Source organism: Neodiprion lecontei, chromosome 7 (assembly GCF_021901455.1).
Source record: "Neodiprion lecontei isolate iyNeoLeco1 chromosome 7, iyNeoLeco1.1, whole genome shotgun sequence".
Classification (NCBI taxonomy): domain Eukaryota; kingdom Metazoa; phylum Arthropoda; class Insecta; order Hymenoptera; family Diprionidae; genus Neodiprion; species Neodiprion lecontei.
The window spans coordinates 21929070-21956509 of record NC_060266.1 but is presented as its reverse complement, the minus strand read 5'-3'; the positions used below and the strand labels follow the sequence as shown (position 1 = coordinate 21956509).

Genomic DNA, 27440 nt, shown 5'->3' with positions numbered 1-27440 from the left:
TTTACTCCGAGCATTGTGAAGCTCACCCTGCAAGCCCACCCATTGTGTCCTAACTCCCTCCCTCCCGCCCTTCCAGAAGCCGGGGGGGGTGGGTGGCAAAGAAGCGAATAGTAATTATAGACTCGCTGAATCGCATTCAACTAGATCTGCTTCGTTTCGTTGCTCAACTACCCGTTTATAAACCGTAAACGTAGTCCGATGCAGCCAGTTTCGTTGTTTTATCTCTCTCTCTCTCTCTCTCTCGTTTACCCGCACTGAGAGAGATTTCATTTGTTACGGTGACTGGAAAAATTTAGTAAAACAGGTATCGTGAAAAAAAAAAAACTGTTCGAATATTGTTGGAATTACGAAAAACGAGGTACGCGTAAACATTTTGCGCTATCGTCGATACTTTTTTGCTAATTGCAACGCAAAATCAGTTTCTGAGGTTTACTCTACTTTTTTTTAGTTAAACAAGGCTTTAATGTCAATTTATCGTTGCACGAGCGTTAAATTTTCGCAACAGTTGCAAGAAAATATATCAACAGTGATCGTAATGAGAAAGAATAGTAACAGAAACAGCTAGAAAACTAATTTTCATTTTCTACCTAGAACTATATTTTGTCGATCGTGGTAAAAAATGAAAATATTCAAGGACCGAGCGGTAACCGGAATTAAAAACATCTTTCAGACTTTTAAGTCGTAACTCTCGCAGCTTTGGATGAAGAAGTTGAAAAAAAAAAAAAAAAAAAAAAAAAACTGAAAATACCCGTGAACTTCGAATGCGAAAAAAAGAAAAATTCACACTCCGAGTCGAATAAAAGAGGTAATTATTTCAATCGAAAAATGTTCGATTTTTAAACCTGTTTTCTTTTTTACTTTTGTTTTACGAAGCTGCTCTTGCACGCGTACCTTTTTGCACCGAATGCATTTGAAAACTGAAATTAATTCACACGCATACGTGGCAAACAACAATAAAGCGAGGGAATAATTTCATAATCCAGAAACGGTTTGCGTATCATCATCTTGTGTTATATAATATCATGTATTCAATGCATTTAGCGCAAACCGTGTGTATAAAGTACACCGCAAACATCACCTGTCGTTTTTCCCACGGTGAAATATATTCACCAATTTTCTTTTAGCGTCATAGATATAATATGACCTACGTATATACATATATAGCATATACGTATATATATATATATACACAAGCACAGAGTGGAAACAGGAAAGTGGTTGTTAATATTAATCAAACATTGAATAGTAAAAATTCCATTCCACGCACCCGTAATTAATTCTCGTCCAGTGCATCATAAACTGCGGATCTGTGGCGTGGCGCGTGCGCGGGGGAAAAAAATTGAATAAAAAAAAAACGCAAATACAAAAAGCTAAAGAAATTTCGATTGACGGGAATATCGAAGAGCAAAAAAAAAAAAAAAAAAAAAAAAAAAAAAAAAAAAAAATGGAAAAGTTAATTCCGCGCACAACTTATATTAAAAACGCACACGCGTTGCGGTTTCGCGCGTTGCGGATGAATCGCTAGAATTCGAGTGTGTACACCTACGCAACGTACGGGTAAAAATTCAATTTACATTTTTCACATTTATCGAATCCGTGGTGAATGTGTTTCTGCTACTACGTTTTATTTCTCACTTATTTCTTTATTTTCCTTTCGATTTCAATCATCGCGATATAGCATACGTGTATATGTACATATATACATGTACAGGACACGCATGTATTTACGACATTTTTCACATACATATATGCAGCGTTTTCCTACCTTACACAGATCTCCTCCGTACCGTAGAGTAAAAAAAATAAAAAAAGAAAATATAAGGGATGAGAAAATGTTGTAACGTATACACGGCGTATAAGGTTTATACGTTCACCTGCATACTGGATACAACGCATGGAACGCGAATATACATATATATATATATATATAAACAAATATAGGTATATATGTATTATACATCGATAGCCAAGAAAAGTATGGTGTGTTTGAATAATGGTGGTTCGATTTAACCTCCCCGCGGTCTTTCATCTTTCTTCTCTCCTTTTTCCCTTATACCTACCATTTTTTATTCTCTTCCTCTCGCGCTTCTTCACCCCTCCCTTACTCCGGCCATTCCTTTTTTCTCCCATCTTTCTCTCTCCGCTTTGTTTCCCACCTTTCAACCCCCTTCTCTCTCTCTCTCTCTCTCTCTCTCTCTCTCTCTCTCTCTCTCTCTCTCTCACTCACTCTCCCATCACTCTCTACACCGCGTATAGACGGCGAAATCAAGTCGAATTAATTAAACGAATGGTCGTGGAAAGGCGTCGTCGTCGTCGTCGTCGTGCTCGTGGGGTCGGTGATTTGGTTCGGTTTGCAGGCTTCGTGCGCCTCGGCTTTGTAGGCATGTACATTATATACATATACATACAATCGACTTATATACATACATATATATGCCTATATACCTATATACCTATGTAAAGATGGGACGGTTACTGTCTCGTATCGCGGGACTCTCTTCTTGATAGAATGTTTTCCCTCGAAAGGAATCTTTTCCCAGTAACCACTACCACCACCACCATCATCTACCCCGTTCGAATTCCCTCCCCTACTCCACCTTCGCACCCCCCCCCCCCCCGCCCCCACCTCTCTCTCTCTCTCTTTCTCCAGCTCTCACCTTGACTGACTTTCGTTTCAGAGTCCTTTGCACGACTCATTACCGTTAAACGAGTATAATTTTTCAAGCGACGTCTCTCTCTCTCTCTCTCTCTTTCTCCTTTTTCCCTGTAGCCGCCACGGTTCGCCTTTCTCGTCCCTCTGCCACCCCCTCCTCGGCCCCCCCGACGCCTTATTCCGGAATTCGACGATCAATGAAAGTCCAATCCATGACATCGAGGAACCCGAGAACCCCGCAGGAGATAGAGCAACCAACAGGGTGGTTCGAGGAAGGGGGGCGGGATTCGACAGAAGCAAGGATCGCTACTCGCGGGGCGAAGGATATAAGCGAGAAAGAGGTTACAGGAACGAAAAGCTCCAGTCCTCTATCCTCGGTCCCTGCCGTCCTTGTCTCTCTCTTTCTCTCTCTCTCTCTCTCTCTCTCTCTCTCTCTCTCTCTCTCTCTCTCTCTCTCTCTCTCTCTCTCTCTTTCTATCTATCTCGAGACGTTGGGGAGAAAATTGGGAAATAATGATTCTGTCTCGCGAGCTTAGGGAATACCTATGTTTAGATTTTAAACCCCGCCATAAATATCAAGTTCTGAGGGACAGGGGGGGAAAGTGGATAGTCGATTTATGCCCTGCACCGCGTTTTACATCTCTCGATACACACGTATGAGTGTGTGTGTATACCAGGGGTTTTCTGTAAGATTCACCGTTCAACGCCGGCAGATAAAAGACCGAAGCTACCTTTTTGTGTCGCTGCGTATTCGAGTTACAGCTTCATTTTTCATTACTACGTGATTGAAACGCAACTTCGTTTCTTTTGTTTTTAGTTCCTACAAATTTACAGTGTGGCTTCATTTCGTGCAGTTTATACATACCCAAAATGCGACTTTATTTTCTACAGCCACATACTTGAGTAGTAGCTTAATTTTGTACAGCTACGTATTCAAAATTTAGTTTCACATTGTGAGGCTACGGTGAATTGGAAACATGGCTTTACTCTGTACAAACACACATTTGAAATGAAGCATCGCTTCGTGCATATACTTATTTAAAACGTAGCTTCAATTTGTACGGCTATGTATTCAAAACGTAGCATCACTTTGTACAACCATACACTTGGATTGTAGCTTAACTTTGTACAGCTGTGACATATTTGAAACATAGCTCCATTTCATATTGCTACATATTCCAATTGTGGTGGCTACATTTTTTCACAACCGTATGTACAAAATTTGGCTTCATTTTATACAGCCCACGTGACTGAAATGTAGGATTACTTTGTTCAGCTACATATTAAAAATGTAGCTTCGTTTTTGCGTATTGAATATGTAATTTTCCTCCGTAAAGCTGTAGTACATTGAGAATGTAGCTTTAATTTGCACAACCACATCTTCAAAATGTAGCTTTACTCCATACATCCACGTATTCAAAACGTAGCTTCATTTCATACTGCTATATATTCCAAACGCAGCATCACCTCATACAACCATATACTTAGATTGTAGCTCAACTTTGTACAGCTAAAACATATTCAAAACGTAGCTTCGCTTTGTACAACTATAACAGATCCAAAACAAGTAGTTTGATTCGGTATTGCCAGGTATTCAAAATGTAGCTTCATTTTGTAGTGCTATACAAAAATGTGTCATTTAATGTAGTTTATGTACTTAAATTGTAGCTATTAACTTTGTACAGCTACGATGTATTGAAAACGTAGCTTCTCCTTGCACAACAATAACACATTCAAAACAAGTAGTTTGATTCGGTATTGCCAGGTATTAAAAATGTAGCTTCATTTTGTAGTGCTATACAAAAATGTGTCATTTAACGTAGTTTATGTACTTAAATTGTAGCTATTAACTTTGTACAGCTACGATGTATTGAAAACGTAGCTTCTCCTTGCGCAACAATAACAAATTCAAAACAAACAACTTGACTCGATATTGCCACGTATTTAAAACGTAGCTTCGGTTGCCCATGCGGCGTCGTTGAGCGTCGACTTTCACAAACAACTCTCGTTGCAAGCTTATCCATATAACAAAGACGTTCAATGCCGCACGTAAATGCGCACTGCAAGCTGCCAAGCTCCCACATAGATCGTATCACGTATACCGGTGGAGGGGCTTCTTGCGCCAGATAAAAGTATTCGACTAATGGGGTACGTACTCGTTAAAGAGTGTGCCTGTGCAGAGAAAATCCGACGCGACGTCAAAGTAAAAAACCGGCACCCGACAGCGCCGTCTCTCAGTCCTCCTCCACTCACTTTAACGGTGAGAAACTGGCTTCAAACGTATCGACATTCCCCGTCGAAAAAAGCACGGCTACCTGAAAGCACGTCCCCCTGCAAGTCCCTTTCTGTACTCATCGCTGCATCGCACATCTAGAGCAACGGCTAGATAGAAGTAACGAAAAACCGTACCGATATTCAACGCGTCTTTAAAGGAAATAGGGGAAGCGAAAAGCTTTTACAATGCCACACATTTTAACGAGCCCTGATTCTTATTGTTGTTATTATACTATTCAGCCCGCTATCGTCAGATATTTCTTTTCCCGTGCGAATATGCAGCAGGGTGGGTTCGTTTTCTTTTCTCTTTTTTTTTTACTGTGTCCTTTTTTTAAACCGACACTCGAAAAATTTGTGACAAAATACAAATTTCCAGAGTGCAGGATTTAATATGGGATCATAATTAACGATGAATCGATACGAATATGATCCAATTTTCATCCCGCTTTGAAAACTTCGGGATAAACTTCGGCGTGTCGAATTTTTGTTGCAAAAATACACTAATGAAAATCAATTCTTGATCATTGGCATGTACGGATCGATAACAATGTAAAAAAAAACAAACATATTTCTCGGTTACTCCTGAAAGTCTGCCTCGAAACGAACTTCGCGTTTGGAAAGATCAGACTTGCTTACAAAAAAAAAAAAAAAAATTCCAAGTCGTATCAAGATAAATTCCCTAACCGATGTGTGCAGTTCATAAACAATACGGCCTAAAAATTGGATAATTTTCATACTCAATGTCCACAGAAACAAGTGCATCGAAATTCCAGTGGTATCAAAATTTCTACCCAATAAAGCTGTTCGAAAGTTGACGATATCGTCGTGCCGTGTACAACGTACAAAAAAGGATCGATGGAAAGGGACGATAATTCACCTTGTCTGTATGAATTATACACGTGAAAAAAAAAAAAAAAAAAAAAAAAAAAACCACAAAGAAATAAAAAAGTTAGAAAGAATCAGACGCCTAACGGAATACGTAAAACGCGTTCGTCTAGCGGGAATAAAAACTCTTGCGCATGCGCAAACATCGTGTGATACATATAGCGTGTCGGTTAATTAGGGTAATTTACCAACAACTCCCGCAGCTAGCGGACATTGTTAATTTATTTCACCTGTGTAGTAGGTACGGGATGCACGCGAAACTCGAGCGTAGTTCAGAATATCGTAGTACAAGAGATTGTAATACACGACGTAGAGGCGCCGGCCGCATCTTTCACCCCCATCGTGGAAATTTAGCCGTGAAATTGATGCATTAAAATTCTACGAGGAGCAGGGATGCGAGTTATTAACAGGAAGGGTATACTCCTTCAACTATACCTCGATACCGTGCATAATGTACCTCACGAGTATACGCGAAACGGTGAAAAAGTTGCGGACAGCAATGACAAGTTTTCTCCAAGACGACGCGCCGTTGCCATCCACCCCCCTTTTTGCGTGAAAAACATAAAAAAATCTGAATTATACAGAGTGTCCTGATTTAAAATACGCGTTACGTTTTCATACGATTCAATGGTTCACTGAGAGAAATTTTTAGTTCCCATCACCTCTCGGTCCTTAACTATTTTCATTTTTTACCACAATCGACAAAATGTGGTTCTAGGTAGAAAATGAAAATTAGTTTTCTAGCCGTTGCCGTTGCTATTCTTTCTCATTACGATCACTGTTGCTAGATTTTCTTGCAACGGTAAATTGACGTTAAAGCCTTGTTTGACTAAAAAAAGTAGAGTAAACCTCACAAACTGATTTTGCTTTGCAATTACGACGCTGGACCGCGTGAAAAAAAATTCTTCACGTGTTCCACCCTGAACCGTACAACCTTTGTATCGCACATTTTCCAATTGAACCATTATGTCAACCGAAAACGTAACGAATCTTTTAAATTGTGACACCCTGTACATATACATAATATAATACATAATATATGTATATATAATTCCTCCGCTTTTTTTCGCATTATATAATTAGCGTACAGTCGAGAAAGAGGAAAAAAGTCGGAGCCCGCGAAGGCTTGTCGTTGTAAAAAAAAACTTTCAAGTTCAAAGTTAAAAATCTCAATTCATCCCCATATTTTTTTTTTTTTTTTTCTCTTTGTCCCCATTTCTTTCCCTCGAGCTAATTATATGCACCGGAAACTTGAGTTAATTGAGACGCCGCAATATTCTGGCATAAAATTTATACATGTACGTTGTACATATACATACATATGTATACATATACGTATGAAAACATATTTCGTGTAATATTTTCAAGCGATAAATGAGATGAGAAAGGAAAAAAAAAAAAAAATTGTTCCCAATTAATTTCTACCGCCTCTTCTTTCTCTCGCGGTGTGATAATTTCTATATTATTTCACACAATATAACGTGAATAATCATTTCATTCTCATTTTTATGTAATATCGATTTGCATCATTATACCGCACTCGATTTCGCGGTAACCGATTCATTGTTTTTTTTTCTCTTTTTCATCACACATGTAATTACCGAATCTGCATTTATTCAACCCTCTCGTACGCTGTAATATATGCATACATGATATTAGAAAAAAAAAAATAATAATTTCACCGTCGAATCAAGGATGCGTACAATGTGAATCCATAACGTAGGTATATAATATATACGATGTATCCCGCACCTGCGGTTACACGTATGTATTATCCGTGGTAAAATGAACGCTAGATAAATCTGAATATTTATCGTAGTCGCGCGGTCGGTTGGTAAGGGAGGGGGGGGGGGGGGGGGGGGAGAAAAAAACAAAATATTGAATAAAAAGATTGAGAAGAAAAGAAAAAGAAAAAAAAAAAAAAAAATAGAACGAAAATTACGCCGGCTAACGAAATACGTACCTACATACGTATGTATGTGTGCACGTGCGTGTATTATACGATTGCAAAATTGAAGCGCCGGAAAATTCCCTGCGGTTCGGTTGCTTGTAAAACGTATACGTACATATACACACACATATGTATATATATATATATATATGTATATACGTACGTTATACATACATCGTGAACCGTGTGAAACAATTCTCGAGAATTAGAGCATACGAATAAACGAGAGAGAAAGAGAGAGCGAGAGAGAGAGAGAGAGAAAAATAGAGCAAAGGAAATAGAAAGATGTGGAGATTTTATTTGAAAACTTTACAAAATCAAAAACTATAACAAAAATGTACATGGTAGATTTTATTTACGACCACGTTTTAGGATTTTTTGATTTTTTAAACTTAGCTTTGACTGTTCGGGTTTAAAAAGTTGAAAAATATGTATATATATATATATACGCTCGTATATATTGCGACTGATTTTAATAATAAGACGTCAACCTGATTTAATTTTTTTTCTTGTCCCTTAGCGCTCCTTTCTTGCATAATCTTTTCAATTCTTTCGAGTTTACTTTTATTATTTTTCATCTCCCGCATCCCTGAAATTATTCTTCAACTTTGCAAAACTGCAAATGATATGTATTATGTGTAATAGATGGACAACGACAGGTCTGAACGACTGCGCGAGATTATCTTGAGCAGTTTCAGAAAAAAAAAGCTAATAACCGAGTAGAGTTTTTCTTCTCCTCAGTTTTTACTCGCTTGGATAGTTATAATGTCTGATACATAGTTACGGACTCCAGACTAGAAGAACTTGGATTATATAATATGCTTGTAGACGGCTGTATTAGGCGAAGAAAAATTCAGCGGCAGAATTATCTTTTCCAAAATCTTTCATACGTCACGTACCTACTAATTGGTATGCGTATGGAACAGAATTTCTTGTTACAGGAAACCCTTCTAGGCTAGCGATGGTCACTAAGCAAAAAATAATCGATTCATCTATTAATCCAGTCGATAAAGATAATTAATCGAACGCGAAATGATAATTGAATCGGTAAGTTTTGATCGATTAACCTTTCGAGAATAAACTTATATTTTTCGATGACGATGAACGCTCCGGATCTAAATAAACCTGTCACATTTTTTTTGTGTTACCGTTTCAAATGTACGATTTCAATCTAGCTGAAACAATTCAGGGGTATGCTTTAACTATCTTACAATTGTGACAGTGTAGTATAGAAGTATTTATAAAGATAAGTCATAAATATGAAGGATAAAAATCTGGGAAAGGTGAAATTTTTGAAAATTTACTGTTTTGGAAGAAAAAGATGTCGGTTAAAATGATCGGATATGTTCCGTAAAGGTTAATCGATTATTTTGTAAATTTCGGTACGCAGTCTCAATAGCGGAAAAGTTTCTTTTACTTTTTTTTTTTTTATTTACAGTTTTATTCACTTTTTACTTATTCCATCGAATAGTTGCTCAGTAAATAAGGCGATAATAATTTATACTCCAATCACGTAACTTGATTATTGTAATGGCGTCGTTCATCGGAGTAAAAAACAAAAACCGATTGCGAGGAAAAATAATCGATTATACTCGGTTATACGGGGGAAAAAAAAATCGACTCAATCGAAAATCTATTATTTTTTGCCATCCCTTACGTTCTAACGAAAGGGCGACTTCTTTTTCAATTTTCTACCGATAAATGACACCGTTCTAATGTTCGTTACTGTCCTGTATTAATTTTTAAAACAAGAAAACAACAATTTCCCGAATATTCACACCTCGGAAAACACTTTTTCAGCAAAAAACCAAAAGTTTCAAAACTTCCGTGTATTGGCCCAAGTTCAACGAGGGCTTGAAACGTTCGTAATTTCACAAAGATTAATTTAAGATTTGATTTTTCCAAACAAAAAATGTCGTATTTTCAAGAGGCGAAAAAATATCGACTATTTTCGTTTCTCCTGGTTTTTATGATGCCGCATATTTTTTTTTTTTTTTTTTTTTTCTCGAAACAACGTTCAAGACAATACCTTTTTGTTCTCGATGTTTTTTTTTTTTCAAATATCCATTTATTCTATTAGAAACTTAGCCTTGAATATGAAATTTTTCAAACCGACCGAGTGATTCTGTCCAAACGAAGGCGGTTTATTAAAAAATCCCTTTAGGAGTATATTTCCAAACTCAAAACCTTTTTGGAAAAAAAAAATATATATATATATGACTCAAATTCCCGACTCCATCGATTAGGCTTGGTAGTTTCTTTGTGAAATGTCCCGTAATACAAAGACGGTGAAAAAAAAAAAAAATAAAATAAAATAAGCCGCGCCATTTTCGTCGTATCTTACAAAATAAGCGTAAAGTTTGTTCGTTAATTGAATAAATTTAAATTCGAAAAAATTCTTATACGTAATTTCGTATTCACGGTCAATCCACGTTCCTTTGACCGTCTGTAAATTTCACTTTCGGGATTTCGTTCCGTCGACATTTTGGTCCTTCGCATTTTTCCACCCCACACGATACAAACGCGATAAAAACGCCACGCAGCATTAATATAGCCCCGGTCATCACTTCGAGATGACCTCTTACGATTCCACCGCAGCGAGACAATCGGAATAGCCTAGTTCCAAGTTACGACTATGCCATACACGCCAATTGTCCGGCCCTCAACTGTCCAACATCACTGTCTCTGCCTGTTCCGTCCGACACTCGGCGATAAGATTAAACAAGCATGTCATTGAAAGCTCGTTCAATCTTTCAATCGAATCTCGTACACGCGTTCGTTCCCACCTGCTCGTAACTTTTGCTTTCCTTCTTTATTTTTTCTCTTCGATTCGTCGCGCGTATTATACGTACAACTCGATTTAATACTAATCCGACAGACTGTAAGGCGAATTGAAAAAAGAAAAAAAGAAATCACAACACGGTTATGATTTTTTTAAAGAAATTATTCATGTTAAAACAAACAAACAAAAAAGAGGAAGAAATAAAACTTTGTTCCAAATTTGTACACTTCTCGTCGAAAAAATACACCGAATTCCAATCCATGTATACCTGGTATACAATATATAGTCAGAAAAACTTTAACCTATCTAAAAATCTATAGAATTTTCTTCTCAGCAAACAAATCCTTCACCGACCATAGATTCGATGGGTCAGTTTTTTTGGCTCACCCTAATATACACACACACACACACACACGTACGTGTGTACTCTGTTTTTCAACCACACTTTTTTCCATCCACGTAATTCGATGTTTCTCTTTTTCGTCGTCCATACCATGGACTATACACACTATATTTTATATCCACCATCTGATTGGACGGTACAAAATTTCGCACCGAAAACACACGCATAGATACAGTATACGGTATAGTTTATGGACAGAATCGGGGCTCGGAATAAACGCGACAGAGAATAGCGAACGAAAATATCGACCCGCAGTGCGGGATGAAAAGAGAAGAAAAACAAAAAAAAGAAATAAATAAATAAATAAAATAAAAAACAATAAATAAATCGGACAAAAAAAAAGGAAACGGTGAAAAGGGTTAAACTCAAATAAGTCAAACGGTTCCGTTTCGTTTTAAAACTATCGTCACAGTCGCGCTGCAGGTGCACGAATGTAACAGTTTAAATGTTTACCGGTTATCGTACAGAAGTTTATACAATAAAACGAAATGTGTGTGCAAATATTTCACTCGAACGAAGGGTGCAATATGACAGTATGTACATCCGGCATTCGTTCAAATATATATATATATATATATATATATATATATATATAACGCAGTACATGTAATATTAATATTATTATAAAACCGTATTTTTTTCGTTTTTCTTTTTTCTTTTTTATTTGTCGATCTCGCACTTCGTAAAATCATAGTTTTCGACGTAATGTTGAAAAACGTGAAAGGAAATCTCCGTGCCATTTTTTTCATACGATGCGGCATCGAGTATTTTGTATTCGCCAATTTAATTAACAAGTAAGAAATCCAAATCCGACGGTTGGAGTTAAATAATAATCACTATATATTTGACAACTTGTCATAGGTTTTCTTCGAATCCGAAGCGCGTCGTGGAAAATTTTTAATCGCACTCAATTTTCATCAATCTTCACAGACTCTTAAGAACTTGAATGGAAAGTTATTATTTGAACAAAAAAATAAAAAATTATTCAACGAATAAACACCATTTTTAAAGGATCAAAACCTGAGGCACGAAAATGTTCAACGTAAAAATACAGTATTCGTGAAAACAAAATATTTGTTTGTACTCGAAAAATTTTCTATCAAAATTTTTGATATTTTTATTTTTCCTACAGACAGTCACGTGCATCGAGTTCGAAAAAATTTTGCCGAAACCAAAATGACCTACATTATATACATATATTGATACGTACGTATATCATAGAATGAAAAAAGAAGAATTCACCTCGTTAAAAAAAAAGGGATTTACTATTCGTCGAGTAATTTACAGGAAAATGGAAAAGCGGCACGTTTCCTTTCTTTTTTTTTTTTCTTTTTTGTTCGACTTCTTGGCAAAAAATTCCCAAACGTCTGAAATTTAGTAAATAAAATTTTAGCCAAGTCATATATTCATATTCAAATGTTACATGCACACCTTGCACACCGCTGGGATAAAAATTATTCTTATCTCGTTAAAGTTTATTCAACGCAATAAAATCCCACCGTTTGCCAAATTTCATCACTCAACGATTTACTGCGCGCAAAGAGTGTATAAATAAGATTATTACATACGTATGCATTTACATCAGCTGTGGGTTAAGGCTCGAAATTTCACTCGACAGATGGGTATAAATTTAACACGATGCTTAAGGCAGTCCGCGAGATTTGTATACATATATTGTGTATATGTACATATACATATATATATATACCTCGAATTTCGCAGATATTAGAGAATCCTCCGTTACGTATAAGCAAACTTTTTTACTTCTCTCTCTCTTTCTCTCTCTCTTCGCAGAAGGCTGATTCTCTCTTCCCACTTTTTCTTTATTTCATTTCATTTTATTTGGGGTAAAGTCAAGGCGAGGGAAATCTGCTTCGGTCTCGTTCTCATCTCCGCATATATACTGTACGTATATACACGATATATATATATATATATATATATATATATATATATATATATTAGGATATATATATACGTATATACGTATGTATGTATGTATGTACATGGAAGGTGGGAGGAGTCCTCATTTTAGTCGTCGTTCCAAGAATTAGGATAATTAGACGCAATCCTGACTGGAATTAAAGTTGGGATAAGATTACTACCGCGAGAGCTTCTCTCCCTCTCCTGCTATTCGTGCTTTTTGCCTCAACCGACTCTACTTTTGAAGAGGGCTGCTCGTCTCTACCCGCCTCATCTTTATTTTTCTTTTCCCCTTTTCCCTTGTTTCATTTATCTTCCTTTCCAACCGCTATTCGTTCGTTCATTTTTTCTACATATATATACACACATAACGCGTAGTATCGAGACACAGAATAATCGCGAAATATCCTCGCTTCGCACGTTCTCCGCATGACAAATATACATATAAATAAATAAACTCACCTACGTATATGTCTGTGAATAGCTGATTAATTTCTTTTTGTACAAATACTTTTACAATCGAGAGTGTTTTCTTTTTTTTTTCTTTCTGTCTTTTCGTAACTTCTCTTCTTATCCCAAATGATATATATGTATAATAAATATGTATGTACATTTCAGCGGAAAATTGAAAATTAATCCTAAGACTCTCGTTCCGGTTTTCTCGTTCTCTCTGCCGCGAGTAAAGCTATATTATCAAGTAATATCATACTCATCCCGTTCTACCCCAATCTGGATGTACTTACACTACGTTAAATGTACACCAAGCTCTGAGGGGTAGGGGGAAAGGCAAGTAATTAGTGAATAACGAAACGATTCGAGTAAAAACAAAAAAAAAAAAAAATTTACGAAGTCAGGAACAACGGCAATAGTAATTACAAGGCAGCGGGGGAGGAATTTAAAAAAAAGAAAAGGAACGAAAACGAAACGAAAAAAAAAAAACAACAACAACAACAACAAACCATGCACAAATAAAAAAAGAAATATCCAGCGTAAAAAATGAAAATGAAAATAAGAACGAGATCCCGGTAAGCTCGTTAGTGGTAATTGGGTTGACGGAAAAGAAATGAGAAAGAGAAATTAGCGTGTTGCTGGGGTTGTTTTCCCTTTGGTTTCCGCGTACACGTACACGCGCACACATATATATATATATACGCATTACATAATACAACTCGAAGAAGGAAAATGTCACGGGGTGCAAGGAATCTGGGGAAAATAAAATTAAATGAATGAATAAAAATATCAAATGACGAGCAAGACGAACGGTGAGAGCGAAATGAAAAAACGAAGGAAATAAAACGGAGGAGTCGAGAGTGGTGAAAGGAAAAAAAGAAATGAGAAATTACAGAGCCAAATGAAAATTCGTTATTGACAAAAACTCGGCAATGCAGGTCTCGCAACGCACGTATGTAAATAACGTATTTTCAAGGTACGGTAGCGTAGTTTTTAATTAAAAACTTTCTATATACATGCGTATATATATATATATACATATATATGTAACTGATGAAAAGAAAAATTTCAACATCAATGATCAAAGTGAGTTTGGAGTGTCGGAACGCGTAATGGAATACCAAGATCTCGTGTTACCAGTATAATTTATACTTGAGAATTACTTTCGAGGATCTCTCGTATACAGCGCAACAACCCCTGTATTGAAATAAAATATTATACACGTACCTAATAATAATAATAACAACAATATACATATATATAAAAAAAAAAATCGCCTAGTTAGTGAGAAAATAAGATTAAACTTTTTCACACACACACACACACACACACACATATACGCATCATACGTGTAACAAACTTTTTCCAATACATATTACATACGTACACGTAAAATATATTATAGAGGCAAAAGAGGGAGGGTGCGAAAGAAAAAAATAAAGGAAAAAAAAAAAATGATACGTTTGACAGAAAAACGTGTAAATAAAACAGTCCAATAACGAAACGAGTGAAATATATATGTGACGTAGAGATAAAGGGGGTGTGGCAATTTGGCGAATGTACACATACAAATGGTATACAAAATATCCCCTTCGCCGTTCCTCTTCTAACGAGTTGATTGGCAAATTTGACGCAAAGTTCAAAAGGCGTCTCCGTACATACACACACGCCCAAACGCAAGCGCGTCTAAGTATACGGGTGAGGTATTCCAACCCAACTAGAGAAATGATTTTCCCTCACGTATTTCGGTTTTGTGCATAATTTTTTAACACCATTTTTCTAACTCTGAATAAGTACTCCTCAAGTATTTGAAGAATTTTTTTTTTCCAACCGTTAATCGTTTGTAAATATTTAAGGGTCCGAAGAGAAAGGCATTTTTGAAATTTTTCAAGAATTTGTCAGATATTCTTCGATCAAAGACGAACGTTTGATACAAAATGCGGAAGTGGAAACTGTATTTATTTGCCTAATTCGAGATAAAACGAAATCCCAAATTTTCTCAACTTTATATTTTTATTGATAATTGTACATTTTTGTACATGTATAATCGTACGCTTGATGCCTATGAATGAATAATTACGAGTAAAGATACCGAATTAAGGAAATTTGGGATTTTTTTTTTTTCCTCAAATTAGTCAAACAATCATAAAAACAAATAGTTTCTAGTTCCAAATTTTACCTAAGACGATAGGATGGATGAAAAAATCTTTGACAATATTTTCGGAGTATTTCAAAAACGTCTGTTTCTGACATTTAAAAATTTCCTGAAATGATTAAAGGGTGTTATTTAGAGTTAGAAGAATTGTATGAAAAATGGCAAGGGAAAATAATTTTTATCGGATCAACCTAGAACACGTCGTATATTAGTTTATTATGCAACAAGGGAATAATCGACTTTTATTCCTGCATTACATATCGTACTTTATTCCCGGCTCAACCTCCAACCACATTATTGCATTTCAAGTGTTTTTCTGTTATGTGTAAGCGTGGTCTGTAACTCCGAAAACTCTAATATCATTGAAAGCTTATATTAATACAAAGAGATGTAGTTCGAAATGTAGGAAAGGAAGAGAGAGAGAAAACGAGACAATTGAAAGAATACATCACACTAATCAACAAAAATTTACTTGTTCTATGTAACATGAAAACTTAAAACCGATTGTGTTAGCAACAAGGTTTATCATAATAGAATTAATATTAAAATATTACAGATACAACAGTTTTATCGCAATACGATTTTCTTAGCTTTTTCCAAAAACACAGTTTTTATCAACAAAACTGAGGTTATGCACAGTGTCACGGTACACTGGTCAACAAAATTTTATAACGGACAAAGTTCTTACTAATTTTGAAATACCGATCGACCCTCATTACGACACCATACATTTATATTCGTGATAAAATTCAATATTTACGCTTTCGACAAACCTTTTCTTATTCGGGGTGTTTTGTTATTTATCGCAACTAACTGACTAACCGGTACTTGTTGTAAATTAAAGAAAACCCCCCGATCGAATCAAATTAAATATGATTTAATAACGAGGGTAGATTCTGTGCGTTTAAAAATTAGCTCTCACTTTCCTTGTTGCAAGTTTTTTTATTTTTTTTTATTTCTCACCAAAGTTACGCTACACACGTGTAACTTGTGACGTTGACGCGTATCGGCACGCGCTCAGATAAAGGGATGAACGAGTATTTAAAGGGAGGGAGGGTTAATTAATTCGACTATAGAATGGGGGCGGGCATTGTCGCGTGGTCGTATAACACGCCTGTTCGCAAGCTCGTTCCCTCGTTTTCCTGTGACACAAGGCATCCAAAGCCAAGGTATAACTAAACTAAGGCTAAACTACCGTATGCTCCTAGGCCTGGGACAACAAAAGTTGCTCGTTATTTACCAAACCCTAAACGATTTTCAACCCTAATTCCGTTGTAGTAAGGAGAGGCGAAACGAGCGCGTATGGGAAACGACGCGGTGGTAAACAGGCCTACGTTGATGGGGGTGTGGGGGTGGTTTCGAGGGTGGGAGGCGTGACTAGGCGGCCTCCTTAATTAAGGCAAAGCAGGGAGACAAAGGATGAATCCGCTGTTCCGTTGAGCAGACGGCGAACTCGATCCAGAAGGGTTGAAAATATATCTGTCCTCCTCACTTTTTACCTCGTATTATCCCCCCCCCCACTCACCCGAGTCCCCGCAATTATACGGATTACAAACTTATTATACGCATGACGTAAACTTTGCTGACAATATTTTACTACCTAATATATTCGATCAACGTAGCAAAATAGTAATCAATTTTTTTCAGAATTTTCACCGCGTTTTAACCGGAAAACGAAAACTTGTTCAAAATTGGAGAAAAACGTTTATCTTTGATCTCGTGAAATGCAGGTGAAGGAAAAAATTAAAAAAAAAAAAAAAAAAAAAAAAAACAACAAGTGTAAAATCGAAATGAAATATAGTTAAAAAAAAAAGATTTGAAAACGCATGACAAGGATCTATCGTTTTTCGTTTTGCTTTTTTTCAGGTGGATTCGGAACGCACCGAGGATGCAGGACCGTCTCTCCTGGTACATGGTCTTTTTATTCCTGCCGACGATTCTGCTCGCCACTTCGCTCGACAAAGGTAAAAGAAAGAAGGGAAAAAACAAGAGAAAAAAAAAAAAAAAAATAATATATTTGAAAGAAGCAGAAAACACGAAACGCAAAACGACACAAACACGAGTGGGAGAGACGGGAGGGGGAAAAAAAAAAAAAATATATATATCACCGTCAAAATTAAACGGGATCAAAACGTCGATCGTCAAAAAATACACCCACAATTTTAATTGGATCGCTCCGTGCATTTCTGCTCCCCCCCCCCACCCCCACCTTTTCCCCATCAACGATCCAAACATCAATTTTCTAAAATCAATTATTTCCCCTTACGGCACAATAGACACGGCATCGAGTTTCACACGCGTTTGTAAATCGTAAACAAAGCAACTCTCTTCACCCCCTCCCGGAAATCTAAATCATTTAATCTCAAGACCTTCTATTATACAACTCGCTTGAATCGTATTTAACAATAAGAGACTTCCCTCCACCCCTCTCTCGTCGCTCATTGTCACTGTCTTTCCGAGATACCGTCGTGTTATCCCAACAAGACGAATAATCCTTCGTAATATCCAAAGTGTCAAAGCCTCGTTCAATCTCCTGGCAGTCGTCTTGTAAATCTTATATACGGCCACAAATACATTTATATATATATATACATATACACATACATTATTATATGTACCGTATACATGTATAATTAGACACAATGTGCTTCTACAAGATTAAAACAACATAGGATATACTCGACGAACGAAAAACAAATATCAATGCGCGTCTCGCGCAAAACGTCCCCGATAAACAAATGATTAAAAAAAAAAAAACTACAACGTATTTTTCCGTTTCTCGTTACTATGTGCGATTGTAATAGATTAGATGCTCTTAAAGTATAGTAATAAAAAATATGCAACCTACAAATTGTCATAAAACGCTAACGATGCCAACAATATTTACAAAGAGAAAGAAAAAAAAAATTTGCAAGGTTAAAAAATTCAAACGTTAAAATCGTCGGAAAATCTATCCACTGGTGACAAAATTCTAGTCGTTTTGTAGTTTTCTTTCTTTTCGCTGATCACCGATCGAAGTCCCACGGCGAATCTCTTCTCTATCTATAATTCCATATTTCTTTCTTATTTCTTCTTGCCAAATTATCTTTCTATCGGTTCGAACATGATTTTTTTTCTCTACGTACAGATGCTATTCGAATAGATCAAACAGTCAAGTGTAAATGCAACAAACAAAAAGGCAAGAAATTCTGAATCCTCAACAAGAACAACATCGAAAAAGAAAATCACATAAAAAAAAAAAAAAAAAATCGAAAGCATATATACTTAGATAATTTTTTTAAAAACAACAATTTTTACCGGCAAACCTCTGCAATCCTCCACTCAGTTGGAATTCCGTTGCGGGTAAAAAAAAAAAAAAAAAAAAGAAAAGGAAAAAAAAAATCTTTTCCGCACCTCTGGAAGGTTAGTGGTAAAAATCGCACATTCAACGCGCATCGCGAGCATTATACGCAGACCGCAGAGAATTGCCGTGAATCGTATAATATCCGTATACGGTGAATGCATATATGTATGTATATGTGCAGTTTTACGCAGGGGGCATAAAGCACCCTCTCTCCGTTTCCTAACCCCTCGATTATTCTCGACGCGGGTAAATATAACGCCACGCAATTCAACGTCATCGCGCACATTTATATACCGTCTATTACTGCAGAAATCTGAAATTTTTTTTTTATTTATTTTTTTTTTTTTTTCTTCCGTATGCGTGCGCGGTTAATTTCCGGATCGTTTAGCGCTCGGCGGGTACTTTTTCAGGGTTGCAAATAAAGCGGGTAAGAAAACGACGAGGGGATGAGGGGAGGGGAGAGAATACAAATAAACGAAACATAGAAAAAAAATTGAAGAGAAAAAATATGTATGCAACAACAACAACAACAACAACAACAATAATAATAATAATGACAACCGCGGTAGCGTGATTCGACGAAAAGAATGACAGGGGGTGGATAATATTGATGATCGTGTGTTTATTTCCACCCGTGCGAAATATCTGCGGACAGATTTGTGAGTGAAAGTGTGATGAGGAATGTCGGCACAATAATCGTTGAGAGAACTACGAGCAGCCTGATTATGGGAATGAAAAGTGAGGAGAGGATGTTTCTCATCATTATCCACTCGACCATTTTTTTTTGAAGACTTGAAATTATTAAAAAAAAAAAAAAAACTATTCGAAAACAGGAGTAGATGGTTAAAAATTTACAATAAAAAAATTTCAAGTCACAGTCAATTCGGTGTGTTCAAAATCGTATATCATGCAAGGTCACGTGCGTGGCGAAGAAAAAAAAAAATCATACTTTCGACGATAAGATTGACGAGATAAGATGAAAAGAAATTTCCCCCAATTACGTTTCAACCTTGGTGAAAAAGAATATGAATTGAAAACCAAAAAAGGAACAGAAAATCGTTCAATCTCGAAAGAGAAAATAAAAGTTGACACTTTTCGTCGGTTGCATGAAATATTTATAACGAGTAAAGTGCGGGATAAATTTGCAAAATCATTCATACAGCTGAGCGGTGAGATTCGAATATCAACTTTTTTCCACGCCAGGATGAAAAATAAAAGATAAAAACTAAAAATGCGAAGGAAACAATCTCACGCCGTAGAAACGAAAATGCTCAAGTCACCCTGCGGATAACTTGGCGCTGTCGTAAAAATAAATTTCGAGCTTTCAAATTTTTCTTTCCCATCTTCTTCTAATACCCATATTACATGTCCTTGCATTCTTCATACAATATGAGACGTTTTCCATTCCCATGTAAGTGTAGTTAAAAGATCGAATTTCTCGTGTTCCGAAGGGAGGGGGGGTGGAAAGAAAAAAAAAAAGAAAGAAAAAAATTTGCAACACCGGTCTCTCGACTGTCGTGTCTTACCAATTTCTTTTCTCCTATCCACCTATATAACACAAGCGAACGTGACTTGTCCCAAGAATCAGAGGATAAGCTGGAAAAATAAAAAATAGTGAAAAAAAAAAACAACAACAAAAAGAAACGAAAAAACTAGAGGTAATCGTGCGGACAAAAAATTTTTCGTTCTACGTAATCGTCGAAAAACGACTACGTTTCGTTTTCTTTTTCTTTATTCTTTTTTTTTTTTCTCTTTCAAAGCTTGCGCCGCATACGAAATCACTGACCGTGAGAGACGCGTGATGATAAAACGAATCTTAGAAATTTGAGACACAGGTTGGTGAAATTTTCACTTGAACCCTGTAACCCCGACATGTATATATTAGGACAAGTAATACATACATAGATCATAAATAAATATATATATATATATATATGTATATATATATGTATATATACATACGTGGTATAGGATCGTGAATTATTCAGGTGACCGATGCAAGTTTAAAGTTAATAAATTATACAGGGACGGTTAAAACGTGTATGCATACATACATGCATGCATCCATATATATATGTATAATACATACGCTTGAGGTACAGCGGACTGCCTTTAAATGGAAATATTTATGACTGCGGGTCGCACGGGTCAGAGGGTGGTTAATCAATTCGAAACCGCGTTAGGATCCGTTCATTTTTGGTACATACATACGTATATAGAGGCCATTGCATGCGCCGGTAGGAACAAACGGCGTATGTTCATGAGCTGCCGAGCATATGTGTTCCACGTGTGTATACCCGGACGTATATGTTCCATATACGTATGGACATGACGGAGAAGGCTAGTCCGCGGAGTCTCCCACAAATACACATATATATATATATATATGTATGTATACTTACGACACGCATACGTACGTGTTACGTAAATAAATCGTCGAATAACGCGCGGACGTCGGATAAAAGGTGTACCAACCACACGCGACCCTCGGTTGCTTATAAATACCACATGTGTAAATCAAACTGCGCACGCGCGAGTTTTCAGCCGTCAAACCTTGTTCCCGGCGGCGATGTGGTCGAAACACGAATTTTCGAGGTTAGAATCTCAAATAATTGAGGTGGTGTCTCGGAAAGGTTTGGGAAGCATTTGTTGTCGGGTCGGAAAGTTGATACTTCGGGGAACGATCGGAATTCAATGCTTAGGCTCTTTGAAAATTCAAACGTACACATTTTCCGTACGTTGGCTCGCCTGCATTGCGGACATGAATATTTCGCCGACCAATGAGATTAAATTATTTGGCGCATGCGCGGTTGATTTTCAACTTCCAAGAGATTGTCCCGATATATATATATATATTTACGCGTATTATGTACGGTTATTGTTACAATATGTAGTTTACGCACGCGTGCACAATTTAAAAAAAATATATATATATATATATATATAGTATACATATACGCAGAGAATGGAAAAATGGTAAAAACAGAAGAGTTTACCTGATTTTCGGAAAATTGACCGAATTTCGGAGACGCGAGTGCAAAACCGAGTACCCGGTGTATAAGGTATGAAATATTGTTTCAACTTCTCTTTTTTTTTGTTTTTTATGCAAAACAAAACACGGAGGAGAACCAAAAAAAAAAAAAGGAACGTCAGTGACGATTTTTATCCCGCGGCTCAGTGCAAATATCGATCGGGCAGGCGTATATATTTTACCTACGGTAGAAAAATCGCGAATATAAGTATCTCGCGCCTGTGTTGCCGATACGATTTCTCGCGTTTGCGAGAGAGCCGCACCGGCTGAAAGTTTCGTGCATGTACAAACGTCAGCGTCTGTTGTCCGTGTACGAGGAATGCCGATTTACGTGCGACGCTCGCTATCGAAGATTTTTTTTTACTATTACTTATTAGGGTGTCCGGTGTTCAGGGTGTTGACGAATATTTTTACAATCACACCCCCACGAATCAATTACACATTGTTCAAAAATAATTGCATAATCTTTTTAGATTTTTATGTCGACTCTTCTTGTTTAAAATACACGTCTTTCGATCACGTTCTCGGTATATATTTTATTATAAAGGTAATAATGTTGAAAAAAAATTTAATTTTTTTCTCCTCCATCGCATCAAACACTAACATTTCACGGGGTAAAAGCTAAAACGTAAAACTTTTTCTTTTTTGAACCACCCTAATGCATATATACTCACGGTCACCGTATGTAATGTACATATATATGCAATATACATATATATATATATATATATATATATATATATATGTACATGTATATATACGCATAAGATACAAAAGCTGGTAAAAGTTTTGCTCCGAAAACTGTTGGTCAACACGCTTCTCAGCCCCGAAACTCGCCGTAGGGCAAAAGTAGATGAGAGGGTCGCACAGAGCGGAGTCGAGAAACACGGAATTTATTATCCTCTCCTTTTATATCCAAACATATTATTCTGAAGCCCCGTTTTAGGGTGGGTTTGGTCACCGCTAGCGGTAATACAAGTCCGAAATTTTGTTTTACCAATTTCACAAAATCGCCTGTCCGTGTAGATACACGATATAATGATAATAATAATAATAATAACAATAACAACAACAACAACAACAACAACAACAACAACAATAGAGAAAATTTTGAGTTACGAATAACGAAAGTCAAATATAACGATAGTCAATTACGGATGGATGTATAATTCTTGAAATGAAGGATCATGGTTTATTTCAAATTGTCAATATCGTGGTGAAAACATTGGTTTCGATTCTATTCTCGTTATTTATAAGCCGCTGCCATTTTTAGCTATACGATATATTTCAGCTTAGTTTTGTTGAAATTTTGACGAATTAATTATTGTAAGTAATCACAATGACTGGTGAAGTTCTTTTTTTTTTTTTTTCTTTTTTTCTTGTCGATCTTCCCCGATTACAGTTTTTATATCACATTCGTTGAGGAATTTTTTTGTTTTTTTTTTTCTTAACGTTCGCCGAATACCGACCGCAATTTCTTACTTCCAGCTGGCTCGTTAAATATTCAATCAAGTATGAAAGATCGATGTTTTTTTTTAAAACCGAATTCTACGCAAACAGTAACGGTGCTGCAACTCGATTGTTCAAAATCAAACGAAAGACACGGCAAAATTTTCAAAGTTGTTCAATTTTTCCGATTCAATTTCATGAATGACGAAAATTAACGTCACGACGCGACATTTCACGTCTACTACAATATCGCACGTATGAATTCTATAACAATAACGAGAGCTGGCGATTTCGAAAAAAAATAAATAAAATAAAAAATCGTCAACCAAAGTTTCAAAGTAAAGCAAGGAGAAAAAAAAAAAAAAAAAAAACGAAAAAATCGTTGTGAAAAAAAATCTCCGAACGCGATTTCGCGCCTACCGTTACACACAATACATGCGTATGTATAAATAATAATCTATACCTGGTATACTGTATATGCGCGAAACGATACGTGGTCGTGAACGGAAGTGTATATTTGCCGTTGACATTTTCCGTTCGATTTTGCCCGTTTAAGCTTTACGACTGGATGAGAAAAAAAAAAAAAGTAGCGATGAAGGGGGTGGTGGGAGGGGGGAGGGTTGAAATGATCCGGGCAGGAAGGAGCGAGGGTGAAAAAAATATCGTACGTTATAAGTATAGCAGCTCTCACGTGTGTCGTACGAAACGGAGGTCGAGGATGGGGGGGTGAAAAAAAAAGAAGCGAAGCGAGACGAAGAAGCAGAGTAGAAAAGATAAAGAGGGGGTAAAAAAAAAAAAAAAAAAAAAAAAAAAAAAATCCACCCGACGTCTACTTTTACGATTGCAACGCGAGGCCCGTACGTAGACTTTTAGACCCAACACTCGCGGGTTGCTTGGATCGGGGATAAGGTGTGTGTTTTTTGCGTGTATACATATGGGGCATTCTACGCCAATTCGACCTGGGTTTTACCCTCGACCTCTCAGATTTTTCCGAAAAAAAAAAAAAAAAACAACAAAAGACGTTAAAAAAATTCGAAGCGAAAGTAATTTTACTACGAATGGTTGCTGAAACGTTTTTACGCGTCGCGTGGGATTTTTGAAAATTTTTTCCCGATTTTTCGGCAAAATTTTACCATCTGCAATTTGTTTTTTTTTATTGGCAAAATCAAGAAGGAAAAAAAAATGTTGCGAGAAATCTGGAAAAATGTTCAAAAATCCCACGTGACGTATAAAAATGTTTCAGCAACCATCCACAGTAAAATGACTTTCGCTTCTAATTTTTTCGTCGTCTTTTTTCGGAAAAAGCAAGAAGAGAAAATCGGCCCACTCCGGGTCCTGATTTGAAAATTTTGAATTTTTTCAAATTTTTAATTTTGGTCGGTCGATAAGATCGTTTCTAAAAGCTGTAGAAAATTCCGTTTGAGTCGAAAAAAAAAAAACAAAAACCGAGTACCTTTCGAAGTGAGAAGAATCGTAGAAAAAATGGCGTACCAAATCTAAGAGGTCAAGGGCTGAAACCCAGGTCGAACTGGCGTGGAATGCCCCATATACATGTGTGTAGTTACGTTTGACGTAAAGGCAGTCTATACGCTCCGTACGATACGAAGTAAGTACGTAATGCGCGTGTCTGCGTGTGTGTATAGATGTAGGTTTATACGTAAAATATAAATCAGAGATCTCATCTTAAGTGCGTCCCTGCATCTAGGGTCCATCTTCGCGGCTCTACGGGTATTACTGGTCCTTCCTCGCCCTTCTCTCCTCTCCTCTCCTCTCCCCTCCCTGCTTAGCGAGTCCGTAAGGCTAATAAATAAAAAAAAAAAAAAAAAAAAAACAAAGAAAAAAGAAACTCATAAGCCACCCTGATAAACTTGTCAACTATATATACGCCAGACCCGCGAGGCTCTGGTGGTAGGTAGTTTGGTATGGTAGGGTTTTTGGGTATATATATACCCTACGATTCATGTAATGAATGAGGGGACGTCGGTTTCGGATGGAGAAGCAAAAAAAAAAAGGAAAAAAAAAAAAAAAAACGGGGGTGAAAGAGAAAGAGAGAGGCAAAAAGCAAAATATCTCGCAAAAGAGGGAGGAGAAAGATAGAAAGAAAAGAAAATACTCCTTGCTCTCTCGCTCTCTCTCTCTCTCTCTCTCTCTCTCTTTCTTTCTCCCTCTCACCCGTTCACCTATACGTACATATAGGTACCGACCATTCCCGTCATCTCAAAGTTAATCCATCCACGTTACCTTCCGATTCGTATATAATAAATGTCTGAACCCTTTTTCTGGAATCGTAAAGAAGAACAAAAAAAAAAAAAGAAAAATATATACGAGCCAGAAACACAGTTTTTCCGCGATAATTCTTATCACCGTAAAAAGGGAGTCGACAGTGTCCGGGCAAACTTTCGCAATGATCTGGAAAACGATGGATTGAAAAGTCTGAAACTGTTGGCGGGACTTGGCAGACGAATGAAGGATTTTCGGAAATGAAATTTCCTAAAGAGAAAAATCATTTTTTTATTTCGATTCAAACGTAAATATACAAAGTGGGGAAAAGATATAATCGTTTATTAAGAAAAAGTAACAAGGAGGAGAATATATATAACGCTTATCGGTAAAACATTGAAAATTGATTAATTTCACGTAGAACCGGAATTTCAAATTGAACGATACATTGCAATATTTCACGAGCGTCGATTCGTTGTAAAATTCTTCAACACTGAAATTCTCTTCTATCCAACGGTCGCGAAATCATCGCGCGAGTTGATCGGATAGACCGACAGAAACCGAACACAGAGATTCGTTGTAAAGAGAACGAAAAACTGACTGCCTATCGGTACCGATACTTTTCTTACATCGCCAAAGGCGAAGATAAGTAATGAATAATAAAAAAAAAAAGAATCCAGGCCACGAAATACATACCTAATTCCAATTTCGGTATAAAAAATTAATTGGCAAATATATATTATATTGTGTATACACTTCGTTTCGTATTTTTATTCATCCCCCCGCTTCTGGGGGCATATGTGTATATATATATATATATATATATATATAATTAAGAATTCTTTTCTAAGGCTAAGCTAAAAAACTAACCTATCGAATCTATGGTCTTAAAAGGACCTGTTTATTGAGGACGAAAATTCTCCCGTTTGGACAAATTTTTTAGCTCAATTTTAAAAGGTGTCGCCGGTCATTTGAAATTTCCCATTTAAATAACACGCAACAATTTGTCCAAGCGGGAGAATTTTTTTCTCAGTAAATGGATCCTTTCAAGATCATGGATTCGATAAGTTAGTTTTTTTGGCTCACCCCGATATACATTATATATAATATATATATATACATGTATATAAAGCGTTAACGTACCTACATGTATAATTACTGTTTATATACGAACGTATTATACCGTTTTTACGGTAATGACTTAATTAAAAACCATGTCCTCCGCCCCGGTCCGCCAAGACAAAGGCTTTGATAATCGCAACGTCCTTCCTACTACCGACCATTTGCCTCGAGGAACGACGTGGAACGCAACACAACGTAACGCAGCGTATGTACAAGAGTTTCGAATTTCCCCTGGGATACTTGGGAAAGACGGCGAAAGGATATTTCGACGCATACGGACGGCCGAGCTGCGAGAATTGCACGTCGGTACCTTAACCTACGCATATATATATATATATATACATATATATGATATACATACTATAGTATCCTAATATCCTAGTCATTTGGTTGTTTGATCACGACGAAGGAAAAAAATAAACTAATTCGAAATCGATTCGTCGACACGGTACTAAAAACGATATAATTTATGCGAAACGTCGCGATGAAAACTGATAATTCGAAAGGAAAATTATCCACGAGTAATATTCTTTTACGATCGAACGAGGAGAAGAAAACGAAAAAAAAATAAATAAATAAAAGATAATGAAAAAATTGGCTGTAAAATGTGAAGTAAAAATCGCTACGCAATTGTACGTTTAACAAAGTATAAAACGGAGAAAATAATACAAGGCGATGGTGTATCGTTCGCTGTTTAATCAACCTTCAGCGAAACGTTATACATAAATATTATACCTACATCCATCATCGCGTCGAGTTTCACCACGCGAAACAGTAATTACGGTATTAGTTTGTAGTA

At 36.6% G+C, this 27440-nt stretch overlaps 1 protein-coding gene across 1 annotated transcript in view; it reads left to right on the top strand.

Annotated features, from left to right (window-relative positions):
- LOC107228039 (hemicentin-2) overlaps positions 1–27440 on the top strand; it is a 155352-nt gene that overhangs the window by 67136 nt on the left and 60776 nt on the right. The window contains exon 2 of the mRNA XM_046745253.1: positions 17343–17440. Coding sequence (XP_046601209.1) covers positions 17365–17440 — 76 coding nt within the window. The 5' untranslated portion in view covers positions 17343–17364. The remainder of the gene's footprint in view (positions 1–17342; positions 17441–27440) is intronic.